Source organism: Colletotrichum siamense (assembly GCF_013390195.1).
Source record: "Colletotrichum siamense strain Cg363 chromosome Unknown KSG_Cg363_contig01, whole genome shotgun sequence".
Lineage (NCBI taxonomy): Eukaryota > Fungi > Ascomycota > Sordariomycetes > Glomerellales > Glomerellaceae > Colletotrichum > Colletotrichum siamense.
Genome location: NW_023501014.1, coordinates 6,343,782 through 6,360,933, shown reverse-complemented (window position 1 = coordinate 6,360,933; position 17,152 = coordinate 6,343,782). Strand labels below are relative to the sequence as shown.

Sequence of the window (17,152 nt, the reverse complement as noted above, 5' to 3'; positions counted from 1 at the left end):
AAACCTGGGTCATATTAGTTAGGAAATAACAACTGTTGAAGATCCCCAATATTTCAAAAAAGAAAAGAAGACAAGAAGAGAAAGGAGAGAACTTGTTCAGCCAAAGAGATGGAAAGAAAAGATGCTGACAACGTTGTCAATCATAGCTGTAGGCCGATGTCGGTAAGACATGATGTGTTCTTTCCGGCTGTGTTTGGCGGCCTCGGCTACGAGTGATGAATCTCAAACGTCGCCGATGATCATCAAAGTTGAAAGGTGCAGGACAATTACAGTGGTTAGCTTCCGAACTTCCGGAAACTCCCTTGATAATTAACTTAACACGAGTTGTCAACGGCTGAAATGATGCTTACGGGTGCCTGGTCCGTAAAGAGAGACCTGCAAAGAGCTGGAACTCCTTCTCTCCGCTGCATCTTTGCCGATCGGCTCAGGGCGGACCCACTCATGCCCGCCGGGCAGCGGGCCTAGGGCTGCAGCCACTTAGAATAAGGCCGCCGGCGGGCGTCGCGCGCATGTGTCTGTGTCTCGCGCGCCGCCCATCGGGCCATTGCCCTGGGGCCCTCTCTTCGGGTCTCTGATATCGCATTCGTCTTACAACTCATCTTCAATAGTGTAAAGTAAAGCTCTATCGTCATCATATCCCTCAGACTCCCAGATCAGACAGCAGCATGCCGAAGTACGGAGACGACATGGCGCCACATCCCGCGCTGTCGGTGATGCCTAGACATCTCGGCAGACGCAAGACCAGGTCTTTTTCGCTTTTGTAAGCGATAATCCAGAGCATGCGTCGCCTTTCTTTCGATCATTCTCATAGAGGTTTGCTTACCTGAATGCCTTATTCACCAAGGAACTCATGTCATCATGGGTTAGGTGAACCGTGGCTCTCACGTGTGAATGGAGCCCGGTGGCGGGGAACGGGGGTTGGCACATAGTACGCGTAGATGGGCCCATCTTGATCAAATCGCTTCGTGTAATAGTCGTCCGGCGAGTAATACCTAGGACGATTCAAGGAACCGCTTGCAATTGCCACCAAAGAGGCGTCGCGAGAACGCCGCTTCTCCCACGCCACGCCAGCAGGCCGTTATCAGCAGCCATCACCGAGCGCCAAACCGCCGGTTCCTTGGTGCGCGAGTCAGCAACCCCGACGTCAACGAGATGAGACGAACAGGATTTCTTGTATGCGGCCTCCCTCCGCGGGTGTAATATCGAGAGCTCGAGAAAGAGGCACAGCAGCTGGAACGAATATCCGAAGAAAGGAGCCCTTTAACAAGGGACAACCCTAAGCCTCTCTATGGATCCGGCGATAAGGAAGAGCGTGGTCTCCCGAAGCAATGAGATGCTGCACTCCGCTTGCTGCGCTGCATCATGCACGAACGGCCCCCCTTTCGATCTAAGTCCACTGTCCCGGAGACCCACGGAGAAGTCTTGAATAATATCCTCATGTCTTTGCATCTGCAGACTTGGCAAGCGACAGGCTGACAGCCGCAGAAGTAGGAATTGGCCCTCTGAGATGCGTCTAATTCGGCCTGACCGCCACGGAAATGCGGCATATCTGACAGGGCTTCTAGATGCATCTGTTCTCATGTTCTCACATTTGTGGCATGTGTGTTGCCGCCATTCGCCTTCTTTGTTCGCAAATTTTCAGTTAGCTTGCCCGAGGACCGGACGCAGGCCGAGAAGAAGACTATTGACATGTCAGGACAAGCGCTCAATCTCAGGCCTGGGAAATGGTTCTCCCTCCCGAGTCCGGGGTCGTCCCCGGAACTGACAACTTTTTTTTGCCCAGACTTGACCTTATCTAGAGTAGTGCGCGGCATCTGATTGGCGAATGCGTTATCTCCCCCGCCGGCATTTACCAATTGACTTCGCCCAAGCGCTTCATCATTCTCTAGGCGGCGGAGAGAACCCCCGAACTCTGTCAATGACTTGCAGAGACAGAGATAAGGAAAAGAGCCACCACCACAGGGAAGAGAAGACATTTTGGTTGTACAAATGCAGTTTCTAAAACAGATAGCTCGCGGGGTGGGATACGCACTATTATGGAGAACTTCGCGGGCGGATGTCGGAATGGATCGTACCATCCACGCGGAACTGTCAGGGGTTGTCAACTTATAACAACCTCTCGACTCCCTCTGCCCACGGGTTGATGGTTTCTGGATGAACTGCAAGTCATCAACAACTTCGACAATTAGCCGTCATCACAACGGGTTCGACAAGGTCCACTGGTCGTCGACTATAGATCAACCCCTGACTCAACTCTCAGGGCCCAATCCTTTAACTAGATCGACAACCCTCACCGCGACCTCACCGAACTTTCGACAAGCAGCACCTTCCGTATCATCCGCCAAGATGGTTGACTGGAAAGCAATGTTCTCCCCGGCGCCGTCCCTGGACGTGCCCGGCCTGGAGACTGTCGACCTCGCCGACAAGGAGATGGAGAAGCGCATCGTCAGGAAGCAGGATCTCCGCATCCTCCCCTGGATTTGCATCACATACCTCCTGAGTATGTCCATCAACCCCCCAGAAAGTCTCCCAGACCTAGGCCAATCAACTGACACCATCTAGACTACCTCGACCGCGTCAACCTCGGTAACGCCCGCACACTCAACAACGACACCCCCGAAGACAACATCGTCACGATGCTCAACCTCACCGGCTCCCGCTACAACGTCGCCGTCGCGCTCTTCTTCGTCCCCTACGTTCTCATGGAGTTCCCCTCCAACATCATGCTCAAGTACTTCTCCCCCTCCAAGTGGATCTCCCGCATCATGGTCTCCTGGGGCATCGTCACCATCTGCACCGCCGCCTGCACGACCTACGGCGGCCTCCTCGCCGTCCGCATCATGCTCGGCCTCGCCGAGGCCGGCTTCTTCCCGGGTATCATGATGTACCTCTGCTTCTGGTACAAACCCGAAGAGCGCGCGACCCGCATGGCCATCTTCGCCTCCTCCGTCGCCGTCGCCGGCGCCTTCGGCGGCCTCCTCGCCACGGGCATCTCCTTCCTCAACAAGAAGGGCGGCCTCACCGGCTGGCAGTGGCTCTTCATCCTCGAGGGCATCCCCGCCGTCATTGTCGGCGTCATGGTCTGGTTCATGCTGCCCGACTACCCGCAGACCGCCGCCTGGCTCACCCCCGAGGAGCGCGCCTTCGCCGTCAAGCGCCTCGGCCCCTACGCGCCCTCCATGAGCGACAAGCACTGGGACAGCAAGGTCGCAAAGTCCACCCTCGCCGACCCCTTCTTCTGGCTCTTCGCCGTCATGTACTTCCTCATGACCAACTCGCTCAACGCCTTCGGCTACTTCGCGCCCACGATCGTCTCCTCGCTCGGCTTCAAGGGGTACAACGCCCAGCTGCTCACCGTCCCGCCCAACGTCTTCGCCATGTTCATTATCATCGGCAACTGCCTGCACAGCGACAAGACCAAGGAGCGCTCCCGCCACGTCATCGGCGCCCTCATCTTCGTCTCCATCGGATACCTGCTCCTCGCCATCGTGAAGCACTGGGGTGTGCGCTACTTTGCGGTGTGCATCATCGCCTGCACCAACGCCGCCGTCCTCCCCTTCGTTGCTGTAAGTTTAGCCCACGAAACATGTCAATAATCAAGATTGTCAGAAGCTAATATGAAAAATAGCACCGCACCGCAACCGTTCAAGGTTCCACCGCCACCGCCCTCGCGACGGGAGGCATGATCGCCATCGCCAACACGGGCGGCATCTCCGCCCCCTTCCTCTTCCCCAGCACCGACTCCCCCATGTACAGCATGGGCAACTGGACCATCTTCGCCTTCCTCGCCACCACCGCCCTGCTCGCCGGCTACGTCTGGTACGTCTTCGGCAGCCACTCGGGCTACCGCACCGGCACCAAGGACGCCCAGGGCAACCTCGAGGTCCTGGACGCCGGCGCCGGCGACCCGGACGAGATCATGAACAAGCAGCTCGGCATCGTGACCAAGAAGGACGTCGAGGATGTCTAGGCCGGCATCTTCGCCATCCACCGGACAAAAAATGATATATGCGGTTTTGGATTTAGTTTGGCGAGCGCGGCCTAGTTTTGTGTTGTTGTAATGGATTCATGTGGATTAAAGAGTGATAGACACAGAGAGAGGAAGGAGAGGAAGAGATACCCCTGGATACAGTAAAACCCCGTGGTTAGGGGTCGATAGACAAACAAAATCAATCTAAAGTTTTAACGATTATCAATCAATGTTTCTTTCCGACCGCCGCGCCTTTTCCGTGCTTGACTTCGTGAGGAGCATCCCCCGCGTTTACGGCAATCCCGCCCGGCTGGGTTGAACGGGCGCGCTCTCGTGGGCGATGCGAGTCAAAAGCTTGCGAGATGGAAAGACACTGGGATGACAGTGACGGACAGTTAGGCCCCATGTTCCACGCGATTGTTCCGCGCGATCCAACGGGCGGCAGATGGCTGTAAGTAGTAATGTAAGTATGCTAGCCAAACTCTGAGAGCACGATTCACGAAAGAAGCTTATCTCGCATACCGCGCGAACTCGTTCCACGGAATGCGCGATCCGCCAAGCCAGCGCAAGCTCCGCGGAACAAAAGAAGGATTCAAAACGAGCAAGACATGCTGGCCTCGGGAATTTTCTTCCGTCCCATGGAACCCTGAAGTATTTCGTCTCGTCGTGGCGCGCCCGGGTTGGCCTTGTTCCATGCAAGGATGCTGCAAAAGCATGCGGACTTGCGAGGGGGAGGAAGGGTTTATTGAAGTAGGAAAGACAAAAAGGAGGAGGGCCAGGGCGAGACAGGCACCGGGCTTCAATTAAGTCGTGCACCCGCATCGCGCATAAGTGCCCCTGTCAGCAGACACACCTCCCGCCCGTTATTCGCTGGTGTTTCTAGATGCATTTTTGACAGGTGAGGCAAAACGAAACCAAACAGCCTGCCTCGAACTTGCACTGACGGCCGAGAAAACTTCCGATATGACGCCAAAAAGGAATTGGGCCCTAACCAGGGATCGAACCTGGGACCTCTCCCAGACGTGATTATCGAAGATAACCCTAAGGGAGAATCATACCGCTAGACCATCAGGGCGGGTACTGGATGGGAGTCCAGTCGGTACCAGCTGGCGCTGGTGGATTGGAAGGCGAGCCCGGATCACAGCTTATTGAGGGCCTCGACTGAAGCAAATTCCTCCTCGACCCCGAAAGATGAGATTACTAGATTGAATTTGATCGTCGGCCTCTCATGCCGAAAAGCATAACTCAAGCTTGAGTTTATATGGCCCGCGATATGACAGAAGCCAAGAAACTTCCGTCTTTCCCGCTCACATGTGTGTACGCGCGCTGCGCCCTACGGCGCTGGACGTATGAACTTTGCTGAGGCTTTATTTTTTGAGTTGTATGCAACGCCGCGCTCTGCTCATGTGCTGTATGTATGTATTTTAACGTTTTTGTGTTTCTCTACCAAAGCCAACCCAACCATCAAGGGGATCCCTCCCTCCGCACGGGATGTGTCTTGCCTGCCCTTTTCCGCCTGCAGAGCGAAAACTCTATTCCTCATCCTCAAACGTCACCGAATGAATCATGGCCCAGTTGCGGATGTCGTCGAAGTTGCGGCAGGTGTGCAGGGTGCTGAAGTCGGGCCAGTGGCCCTCGACGGGGAGCTCGGGGTACATCTTGAAGGTGAAGACGCCAATGTCGGACTCGCACATGAGTTTCATGCGGATGGCCTCGATGCAGTGGTCTGTAGAGATGCGTTAGTTAAGTGATGATGATGAATTATACGGGGTTTCATGAACATACCGATGTGGCCGCGAAGGTCCTCCGCGTCGGTGGGAACGTCGCCGCCAACCTCGGTTCTGTTGTAGTACTCGGGGTACGACGACTGGCGGAGGAGGTTGAGGCAGTGGAGTTGGTGGAAGACCTCAAGGCCAGCGCGGTATCCCTCCTCGCCCGTGATGGGGTTGGTGATCTTGATGGACTTGGGGTCGAGGCCGAGCTTGACGAGCTCTGCGTGAGAGATCATCTGGTCGCCAACTGCAGTCCAGTCAGTCATCGCGAAGCTGCCGATGCATCTTTTACATTAGAAAGCCTTACCATTGTTGGTGATGTGGTCCCATGCACGGTCAACCTCCCACCCGGCTCCAACAAACGGCGAGAAGTCCATGATGGGGAGCAGCTTCCACCTCTCGCTGTGATACTTGACCACTTCCGCGGCGGGGGCTGTGTTTTCGGGTCAGCTTCCTCCTCAATCAAAACATGTCTTGATGACGGAGAAGACATACAGTATGACGAGTACTTCTTGACAAAGTATTGGTCGTCGATCTTGTTGCCGAAACGTAGGCAGAACGCCAGCGCGAAGAACGTAATCGACGTCGTCAGCAGCAGGCCGTGGACCGCCCACGGCCAGTACCTCGCGACGAGCAGACGCGCCTTCTCTTTGCACGGCATCTCATCGCCGACCCTCATCCGCCTCCATCTCGAAGTCGACGCCGGCCGGTCCGTGTTTTCCGTGTTCTCCGTGTTGAGGCTCCCGGCCAGGCTCTCGACCTCCTCCTCCTCGTGCGGCACTTCTCGGTAGATCTTTTCGGACATGATTAAGTTGGTTTGAAAGAAAAGCAGAGAGAAAAAGAAGAAAACGACAACAACAAAAATGTAACTATGTGAAAGAAGTCCTCGCACGCCAGGTGCTAATTAGGGAAGAGAATGAAAGTAACGACACGCAACAAATCAATCCCAACGATAGGATGTTTGTTTGGTGTTGAGATTTGGGAAGTGAGAAGTGAATGACCAAACAAAACGATAAGAATTGAGAGGTACGGAGAGAAAGAGGAAGAGAGAGTAGGCTAGGCGAGGGGGGACGCTCGGCGTGCTTTCGCTGAAGGTAAGAAGAGACGAGTGCCAAGACGATCCGCTTCGGGCACGAAAATCGGATTACCAGAATGATGGGAGATCACAGACCGTCAACCATCGATGGGGGGCGAAGGGCGCTTGTCTGCAATGGACCGTGTTTGGTGTTGCTGGAACTTGCAGCAATAGCAGAGGCGTGATGTAGACAAGGTAGAGTAGGACGCGAGATTGGCACTTCCAGGTTTGGCTCTCTGCCTCTCTCTGAGTCTCTCACTGTGTTCGGCTGTTTCTCTCCTGGGCCTCGCTTACGCTGTCATGTCAAGTCAACGTCAGGGGGAACAGGCTAACAGTGAAAAATTGGGCAAGAAAGTCGCCGTCCGCACCGCTTCTGGGTAATGTCGACAGCCACCGGGGCCAGCCACTGGGCAAGTCATCCAGCCATCAGAAACGTTTGGGCTGTTTGATCTTCGTTGCGAAGTTGCGGACGGGCCATTGTGACCTTTCATCCAAAGCAAGAATAGACGACACAGAGCGGACTACAGCGCCGTCGCAGCCGGGGCGGGAAAAACGGGATCGCTCGTCCAATCATGGATGGGCCTCGACAGGTCGGGGGAAAAGAAGGGATAACTAATCAATCCATGGGTGAGGGATGCAATGGAGGGAATGGAGGGATGTCCTCCATTGTGACGGAGGTGGAGATGGTGGTGGTGGTCCAGGTTGATGTTGCATCTCGCGCGAGTCTTGTTCTGCAGCAGCGGGAACAACAGCGCCAGCAGCAGCAGCAGCAGAAGCACTGAAGCAGCCAATCTTGCACACTCGCAGCAGGGCGTCTTCAGCTGTGCGTTCGCCTGACTGGCTGGCTGGCTGGGCTTGCCTGGGTCCCCGTGTTTGGCCAAGCTGAGGCGTTGGTGCGGTGTCTCAGAACAGGGGCCTGGCGAAACGCGGAGCTGGGACGTGACAGGGCCTGCCTTGGCTTTGCGGAGATTTTAGCCCCCCCTTACTAGTGTCCCCCATCAACACGGTAACACCAAACCTCGATCCCACCTTTCCACCACTTTGACTTAGGTTGAATGACAGACAACCACACACCCTTGCCCGCCTCGACTTCAGCCAGGAACCAAAGTCTACCCCCAAATTTGTCCCATCTTCAGCCAGAGACTTGCACCAACTGGGAAAGCGCCCGGGCCACACCCATGAGGCAGGCAGCGCAGGGCCGCAGGGTGGTGGGCGGCACTGCGGCTCAACACCGCCCCGGCATCTTGTTGCCGCAACCTCACATTCGCTCTGCTGCTGCTGCTGCTGCTGCCGCTGCTGCCAGAGTGGAACACTTCGTTTTCCACACCTTGCGAGTCGGGTTCTTTTCCACCTTCGGCGTGTCATTGTCTTGGCAGCCTGGGACTGCTGCTGTATCAGAGGGGTGACCGACGACCGCCCCCCCTGTGCGGCTCTCTCACTAACCGTAGCCAATCTCGCATGCCGCATTTGTCCACTCCCAACACCACCTCGTCTCTCAGTGGTCACTCATCCCTCTCCTCTTCACCTCTGGTTCCCTCGCCCTGACCGCGCCGGTGTCGTGAACACCTTCCGTAACGGCCTGTCGATCAGGCTTAGCATCAGATCTGGCTGGGAGCCCTGTCATTCCCTCGTTGCCAAGTTCCCAAACCACCAAACGAGAAAGAGGCGCCTCCACAAAACACCCCTAGCCCGACTTCCTCGCAGACTGAAACTGTAAGCGAGGCCCAACCAGGGTCATTCCTATCGCCAATAAGATATTATGCTTGTTGAAGCGAGCGCATGCCGCTGGAATACGCAGAGACGCGGGTAACGGCTCGAATCCCAGCAAGCCACCCAGACCGCCCCATCCCCGCACTACCCAACGATCCTCGACATCACCAGGCGTGGTCCTGGGGCAGTTTTGAATGGTGTCCCGTCTCTACGGCTAGCCCAGTCCGAGCAACTCTCTCCATTGTGTCTGCAGAACAAGCCGTCATAGCCCGTGACCCTGCCTGCCCGTCTCTCTTCCCTCCCCCAGTGCCCCAACTCCGTGACCAACCACCCCCCTCTAGACCCTTTCACTCGAACTCTGAGACGTTTCTGGTCTAGCAGAGCAGGACGATCACAGTTTGACGCCTTCGAAGTCGAAGGAATTCGTCTAAACTTGGGGCCCCGACCCCTGCCCCGACGTACAACTCGCGATGAGGTTTGGGGGACGACATCTGCCGGAAGGGGGGGCCATGTCACATCCATCCACTCCCCCCCGTCAGGCACAGGAGTGATTCTGGAGGACGAGAGAGAAGACTTGAGCTAGATATAAATCACTCAAACCCGCTCATCAGCCCACAAACATCCGACCATTCAACCACCTCATTCCACAGTTGGCCCCTAATCGCTTGACGCGACTTTTCATTCTCTTCCTTTCTGTAATTTCAGTTGCTGTCATTCGCTGCCGGTCAGCCTTACCATTCCTTTTCCATCAAGATGCATTACCCTTCCTTCGGCCACTTCCTCTTGGCGAGCATCCTTGCCGTCCAGGGCGTTCAGTCCCTCAACCTCATCCCCAATGGCGAGGTTGCCAGACGCGTGGTAGTGAGTTGGACACCATCATGAGTTTATACAGTGGGGGACATGTGCGCTAATATGAGTTAATTAAGGCTCCCGCCTTGGCACTTGCCATTCCTGCCGTTGCCGCGCCCCAGGCCGTTAACATCGAGGCTCGTGAGGTAAGACGCTTGTCTATATATGGTCAAAAGCTTTCCCATGTTCTAACAACCTACCACAGCCTCACCACCGCGGCAAGAAGACCAAGAAGGCCAACCGCAACCGCCGTGACGAGTCCATCGTCGAGGATGCCCTTGAGGCCCGTGACATTGAGGCTCGTGAGCCTGAGCCTCACCACCGTGGCAAGAAGACCAAGAAGGCCAACCGCAACCGTCGTGATGAGGCCTCCATCGACGAGGCTGTCGACCACGCTGCCGTAGAGGAGCGTGACATCGAGGCCCGCGAGCCCCACCACCGCGGCAAGAAGACGAAGAAGGCCAACCGCAACCGCCGTGATGAGGGTGCCCACGATGACGCCCTCGAGGCCCGCGACATCGAGGCCCGTGAGCCCCACCACCGTGGCAAGAAGACCAAGAAGGCCAACCGCAACCGCCGCGATGAGGCCAGCACTGATGAGGCTCTTGAGGCTCGTGACATCGAGGCTCGTGAGCCCCACCACCGCGGCAAGAAGACCAAGAAGGCCAACCGCAACCGTCGTGACGAGGCTTCCACCGACGAGGCTCTTGAGGCTCGTGACATCGAGGCTCGTGAGCCCCACCACCGCGGCAAGAAGACCAAGAAGGCCAACCGCAACCGTCGTGACGAGGCTTCCACCGACGAGGCTCTTGAGGCCCGCGACATTGAGGCCCGCGAGCCCCACCACCGTGGCAAGAAGACCAAGAAGGCCAACCGCAACCGTCGCGACGAGGCTACTGTTGATGACGCCGCCGACCACTCCATTGAGGCTCGTGAGCCCCACCACCGCGGCAAGAAGACCAAGAAGGCCAACCGCAACCGCCGTGACGAGGCCACCACTGACGAGGCTCTGGAGGCTCGTGACATCGAGGCCCGCGAGCCTCACCACCGCGGCAAGAAGACCAAGAAGGCTAACCGCAACCGCCGCGATGAGGCTTCCGTCGACGATGCTGCTGACCACGCCATTGAGGCCCGCGAGCCCCACCACCGCGGCAAGAAGACCAAGAAGGCCAACCGCAACCGCCGCGACGAGTCCGCTGCTGGTGATGCCGTTGCGTTCACCGCCTAAGGGGTTTCCCATTTGGCAGGCAAGGGGCCAACTACGATTTGCTCTGACCATTGGGGCGTGCCCTTGACTATTCAGACGGTCTCGGCGTCCCCCCGTCACCCTGTACTTTAGAGTCCGAGATCCCTTTTCCTTAGGAAGAGGGAGAGAAATCCAAAATTGCCACCCTCGGACTCGGTGGCGGGTTCGGATTCGGGAATTGCATCTTCTTTTTCCTTTAGCCTCAGTGTTGTGTGTAGACTAGATCAGCTCTTTTCGGTTTCCTTTTCCATAACATCTTTACAGTAATAATGACGGTACCTAATGTGCTTTGAATGTGCCAAAACGTGCCTTTGTGTTCTTCGCTGTTCGTGTGTGAGAAAGACTGAGCGATTGGTGGGTTGTGTTTGTGCGTCGTCGAAGGGTGAAACCGCCCAGTCGCAAGGCCAGCAGCGTCGCAGCAGTCCCATATCCGTACGTTTGCTGGTTGCATGAACCCCCGAAGTGTTGCGACGAATTTTGCGTTTCGCCTCAAAGTGTGGCCGCCCTCCCTTTCCTTGGGATGATGTCAAAGCATTTTCTCGGAGCCGGCGCGGATGTGCCACGCGGCGTGGCCGGGAACATCCCTTCGCTCTCGCGTTCGCGAGTCGTCGCGGGAGGGTGACTTTGCAGTTTGAGCGGAATTCGGCACAAAGTCCGCGTTGTGTGCGTGGCGGCTGTTGCATGGTAATCGAATGTGGACCGGAGTTCGACGCAATTAATTGCGTGCGCAGAAATATTTCGGGAATGAAGATATCCGGGAGATGCCATGACGTTTGTCGTTTGCTTGAGGAGTAGCAGTATTTGGCACCCCCCTGTCTGTTCTTTAGCACCCTCTTAAGCCTAATTAGGCATCTTTTAGGGCATTATAGCTATAAATAAAAGTTAGTAGTAAGCTATACTAGAATAATTATTATATAAAGTAACTTATATAACGTTTTTATTTATTTATTAATTAACTACTAAAGTAGCTAAAGTAGCTTTAAAACTACTTAAATTACTTAAAACTATCTTATAGAAACCTTAGAAGTAATAGTAGTAATAACACCTACTAAATATATTACTAATAGTATTACTATTAATTTAAAGGCTATAGAGGTATTAAGTAATACTAACTTAGCTATATTAACTTAAACTAAGGCTAAAGTAATAATTAGCTATAGTTTTAGTGAAGTAAAAGCTAAAGGATTAGAGAAAATAGTAAGTAGTGAAAAACTAATAGTAGTAGTACTTACTATATAGTAAATAAGGAGGTAATTTAATTAAATTACTACTAAATTAATATATTAACTAAGGCTTATATTAATACTTATAACTAAGTAGTAAGAGCTTTATTAGCCCTCTCTATAGCTATTTTTTACTTTTTTTATAGTTATATAGTTAATATAGTTAATAATAATATAACTAATAGTATAAGTATTAGTATTATATTTTGCTCTTAGCTAGAGGGCTTATAGTGTGTTAATATATCGTGAAGGTTAATAACTATTAGTAGATTAAAGCTCTTAAAGGGCTATATAAGCCTACTAAAAAGCGTATTATTATTATTAATAACTAGTGCTACCTATTAGTAGTTAATATAGTTCCTAATAACATTAAGGTTAAGCTTATATATTACCTTATAGAGAGTAATAATCTTAAACTAAAAATATAGTATTAGTTATTATTTTAATTAAGGTAGTAAATATAAATAAATTAAGGTTTAATTTAGCTACTAATAGTAGTTAGTATTATTATACATTAATAGATACTTAGTATTATAACTCTTAAGGTAGTTAAAAAGGTTATAGTAATAAAGTAGCTCTTACTACTTTAAAAAAGAGCTAATATAACGTAAGAGGTGCTATATATATAATTTATTAAGGAAGACCTTCTATACTACTTTAAATTATACCTAAATTATATTAAGTACTTTAAAACTAACCTAAAATATTAGATTCTATATTATAGGTATATTATAATAAATAGGCTTAAACTGAAGTTTCTTATTACTAATATAATTATAGTAGTAGTATTATTTATACTTCACTATATTAATAATAGCCTTATAAAACTTATAGAGGTTAGAGAAATAGTTATATAAATAACTCTTAAGCTCTATATAAGCTAACTTAGTATATAATATAACTTTAATACTATAATTACGTAGATTTTTCACTATATACTCTATAAACTACTAGCGAAAAGGAAAGTAGGTTTTAGAGAGGTAGTTAATAAGCTATAGTTAGTTTTTAAAAAACTAGTAGAACTTAGCCTAATACTTATTAAATACTTCCTTAGTAGCTATATAGTAGTATAACTTCTAAGTATAGAGAAATCTATTAGTAGAATATTTATAGTTATTATTAGTAATAATAGAGATAATTATAAGAGGAGGAGAGTTATTATTAGTAAGTTATAGAGGTATAAAGTTATTATTAGGTAGAAATTCTAAAGGGATAAGTTAATATATAACTTAGGTAGTAGTAGTGCTAGAAGCTTTATTAGCTAAATTAAGCGTAATATTAGCTTTAAGATTAAAGCTACTAAAATTTTCTAGCTTTATTTTAGTTAAATTAAGCTAATTAGAAGCTTTAATTTCACTAGATTTATTATTAATTTAGGTATTATTATAAGGTTATAAGGCTGTGTTATATAGATTTAATATTATAACTAACTCTTCCTCTAGAATACTATCCTACTTTTGCTTAATATTTAATATTATATTTTTCAGTATATACTATAAGTAAATTTACTATAGTACTACCTTAAAAATAACTCTTACTACTTTTTTTAATGCTTTATTAAAATCTATTAAAATTACTTTTAGTAGAGGGATCTCTTTTATAATTATAGTTTTTTATAGCTAACATAGAACCTACTTAAATATAACTATATCCTCACTTAATACTAAGTAGAAAGCTATATTAAATATTATATAGAAAGTAGTTATACTATTTATTTAGAATAATAATATATTAAATTAATTAATTTATTACCTCTAGTAAGCTTTTCTTTATTATATTTAACTATAAACTATTACTAACTTTATATATATTATTTATTATTAATAACTTTAGATTTCTTTTCTATATCTTAAGGTACTATATATATATTTAGAATACTATATTAATCTTACTTATCTTAGTATTATAATAAACTTTAATATACTAAATATTATTATTACCCTCTAACTTATATAAAAAGATCTAAGTTAATAAGAGGAGGTTATACTTATCTTATTATAGCTACTTTTAGATATTTTAAATATCTTACTCTTAAATTAATATATTTAGGTCCTCTTTAATTTAAGTAGTAATATCCTTTAAAGTAAGTTTACTACTTTTTAAGAGAGACTTTACTTTATCCCTAATTACTTCTTTATTAATTTTATACTTACTTATAGTATAGAAGTTATAGTTTATAATAAAGTACTTAAGCTTAAAAGTAAGGTAGTTATACTTATTATTAATAATAAAGTATATATATTTATTCCTAACTATAGTAATCTTTTCTAACTACTTATAGTCTATTTTTAATATCTTTAAGTCTCTATTAATTACTTTTAAGGGCTTTAGTTACTTACTATAGTTATATACTAAGTCTTACTAGATTATAACTCTATATATATTTTTTTTCGCTTTTATTTTAATTATATTATAACTAAAACTATATTAATACTAGTAGACCTTTTTAATAAAGCTATTAAGGGTAGGATCTTATAGAGCTATAATATAAGAGGTTTATTAATATAAAAAAGAGATATTTTAGTTATAATATAAGTTTTTTTTATTACGTAATAGCTTAATATATTACTATTAAAATACTATACCGCTTTATCTCCTAGGGTAATAGAATATTATATAACTACGCCTTAACCTCTTAGCCTACGTATAACTTCGTGAGATATAGTAGCGCTATAAGAGATGCCCGATTAGGCTTAAGAGGGTGCCGAAGAACAGACAGGGGGGTGCCAAATACCGCTACTCTTGCTTAAGCCTCAAAATCCAGATCCCCCAAGGATCTGAAGCCAAGAGCTGCTAGTCGCCCAGTGATCTGCCAGGGTTGTGCGTCTTTCCCGTCTTGGAAACCGCAAATCCGGCAATACTGGTTCTCACATATCTCCAAGATCGCTTCTTCCAAGTGATTTTCGTTCCCCCCCGCGCGTCGCATCGAACCGTTCATCATCTCGATGCAAGACCCGCTGAGCGACGCGTGGAAGATGAACGGCGTTCGGCCATCTCCCGCCCGCGCGGTCCCATCAGACACCCACAAAAAGTCCTTCGAATCGACTTTCTTTTTCGAGAGCAAAGATTGAGAGTCCGAGCCAAGAGGTCAAAATGTACTCCGAATGGCTATTATCGCGACAACACGCTGATGTTTGAGTTTTTCCTGGAAATGCGATGAGCCGAATCATGTTGGCGCTGGCCTCAAGTCCGGGGACGCCCGAAAGGCACTGCCCGCTGATGATGGTGCCAAGCATTGAACCATCACGTGATAAGAAGACTTGTCTCTGATAAGCCTTCTGTGTTGAAACTTTGCCTCTTGGCGTTTTGAGGTTGTGTTCGTGATGCCATTAGCGGTGTTGATAAGTGAAGTCGTCGATAGTTCAATTGCGCACCGGTCGCAACACGAATGGAGGAGTGACCCACTTTGGATGAGAACCCCGGACTTTCTCCGCAGGGATGGGGATTACATAAGTGAACCTTCCAGGTGCCCAGAGCTTTATCTTATCGATACAGATAAGCTTTGACGTGAGGCAGGCACCTGAATGGTGGGGTAAGATACCTGTTGCCGCCTTCCACCTTCAACCTTTCTCTCCAATCGACAACTCCATCAAACACATCCTGCTCACGCAATTCGAGCAGCCAAGATGGAGACAGCTCTCAAGTCGTGGGGTAAGTTGTGTCTGATTACTCCCCGATTCATTGCTCCCGCCGTCTCATGCTAACCGCCGCCCGCAGAGCTCGACAACAACGTCAAGTTGGTCGACTCTAAACGCGACGCCCTCTACGACCTCGATACCGATGCCCAGAAGACAGCCATGGCCGCCCGCCCGTGGGCCCAGAACCCGAACCACTTCAAGAACGTCCGCATCAGCGCCGTCGCGCTCATCAAGATGGTCATGCACGCCCGGTCCGGCGGCAATCTCGAGGTGATGGGGCTGATGCAAGGGTACGTCAACGGCGACACCTTCATCGTCACAGATGCCTTCCGACTACCCGTCGAGGGAACCGAGACGCGCGTCAACGCCCAGGGCGACGCCGAGGAGTACATGGTCGACTACCTCACCCTGTGCCGCGAGCAGGGCCGCATGGAAAACGTCGTCGGCTGGTACCACTCCCACCCGGGCTACGGCTGCTGGCTCTCCGGCATCGACGTCAGCACCCAGGCCCTGCAGCAGCAGTTCCAGGAGCCCTTCCTCGCCGTCGTAATCGACCCCGACCGCACGATCAACGCCGGCAAGGTCGAGATCGGCGCCTTCCGCACGTACCCCGAGAACTATGTCAAGGAGAAGGAGAGCAGCAGCGGCGGCGGCGGCGGCGTCACGAGCGACGGCTGGCAGGAGGTCCCCCTGGCCAAGGCGGCGGAGTTTGGCGCCCACGCGAGCAAGTACTACAGTCTGGAGGTGTCACATTTCAAGAGCACGCTAGACTCGCACCTGTTGGAGCTGTTGTGGCACAAGTACTGGGTGCAGACGCTGAGCCAGAGCCCGCTCTTCACGAACCGCGACTACGGAAACAAGCAGATGCTCGATCTCGCCTCCAAGATCAAGGAAGCCACGACGCAGGTTTCTCGGCAAGGACGGAGTGCGTCGTCGATGAACGCCATGGGCACGGGCGGCAAGAAGGTGGACGGCTTGGTCGAGAAGCTTGTCAAGGATACCAACGCGGTGGCCATGCAGGAGAAGACAGGCCTGGTTGCGATGGATATCAAGAAGAAGATTTTCAACGACGTGAGCGCGAACGCGTCGTAACTTGGGAGTCCTGTTTTAGTGGTTATTTCTCGACGTCTTCCGGGGTACACAAGCAACCTCTTGGGCATGATAGATGGCGTTCAGAGGGTAGGCTGGGCGTTGGCCCTGAAATGAGATTATGAATTTGAGTCATTCAATAGCGTCTCTGACTTTGTGTCTTTCAGGCATGGTAGGAACCTTGATTGCTGGCCCTGACCAAGTCGGTTTTCTTCGTCCACCTGACCTTGCTGGTGCTGTCATCTGAAGATTAGCTGCGGTCCTCGCGGAGGCGGAGCGCTCCGGACCAGGTCGACCGTTGATGTCCGAAAGGGTGACGGATTCCTCCTCGCTCCGCGTCACTATCTCGGTCGAGAGCCCGCCATCTCATATTCACCAAACTCAGAAGACTTACCCTAACCTGACGGTTTCGGAGCATTGTACCACATGCAACCACTGCGATGGGCCTGCGCCCTCTATCGGGATATCACATAGCTGTGACGAAACATGCCCAGCGGGATACTTTGGACATTCTCAAGGGCTTGTCGTTCACCAGCCAATGGCATTGTGTTTGACCCGAGCGGATACTCCATCACCCCCA

The 17,152-nt window shown here is 50.0% G+C and overlaps 4 protein-coding genes across 4 annotated transcripts; 3 read left to right on the top strand and 1 right to left on the bottom strand.

Annotated features, from left to right (window-relative positions):
- Positions 1 to 2,346: 2,346 nt before the first annotated feature.
- On the top strand, positions 2,347 to 3,970 carry prlL-16 (MFS transporter prlL; the record flags this gene model as incomplete). Its single annotated transcript, XM_036633449.1, has 3 exons — positions 2,347 to 2,500; positions 2,563 to 3,566; positions 3,629 to 3,970. 3 exons carry the CDS (start codon positions 2,347 to 2,349, stop codon positions 3,968 to 3,970), a joined length of 1,500 nt encoding a protein of 499 aa, XP_036501319.1.
- A 1,532-nt stretch (positions 3,971 to 5,502) lies between these two features.
- cctO-6 (Cyclochlorotine biosynthesis protein O) lies at positions 5,503 to 6,547 on the bottom strand (the record flags this gene model as incomplete). The annotated part of the gene is made up of 4 exons (XM_036633448.1): positions 5,503 to 5,696; positions 5,756 to 5,989; positions 6,050 to 6,175; positions 6,238 to 6,547. 4 exons carry the CDS (start codon positions 6,545 to 6,547, stop codon positions 5,503 to 5,505), a joined length of 864 nt encoding a protein of 287 aa, XP_036501330.1.
- A 2,733-nt stretch (positions 6,548 to 9,280) lies between these two features.
- CGCS363_v001598 (uncharacterized protein) lies at positions 9,281 to 10,604 on the top strand (the record flags this gene model as incomplete). Its single annotated transcript, XM_036633447.1, has 3 exons — positions 9,281 to 9,388; positions 9,454 to 9,522; positions 9,582 to 10,604. 3 exons carry the CDS (start codon positions 9,281 to 9,283, stop codon positions 10,602 to 10,604), a joined length of 1,200 nt encoding a protein of 399 aa, XP_036501331.1.
- A 4,867-nt stretch (positions 10,605 to 15,471) lies between these two features.
- Positions 15,472 to 16,575, top strand: RRI1 (COP9 signalosome complex subunit 5; the record flags this gene model as incomplete). Its single annotated transcript, XM_036633446.1, has 2 exons — positions 15,472 to 15,496; positions 15,563 to 16,575. The coding sequence occupies 2 exons, from the start codon at positions 15,472 to 15,474 to the stop codon at positions 16,573 to 16,575; spliced, it is 1,038 nt and encodes a 345-aa protein (XP_036501322.1).
- Between the last annotated feature and the right edge of the window lie 577 nt (positions 16,576 to 17,152).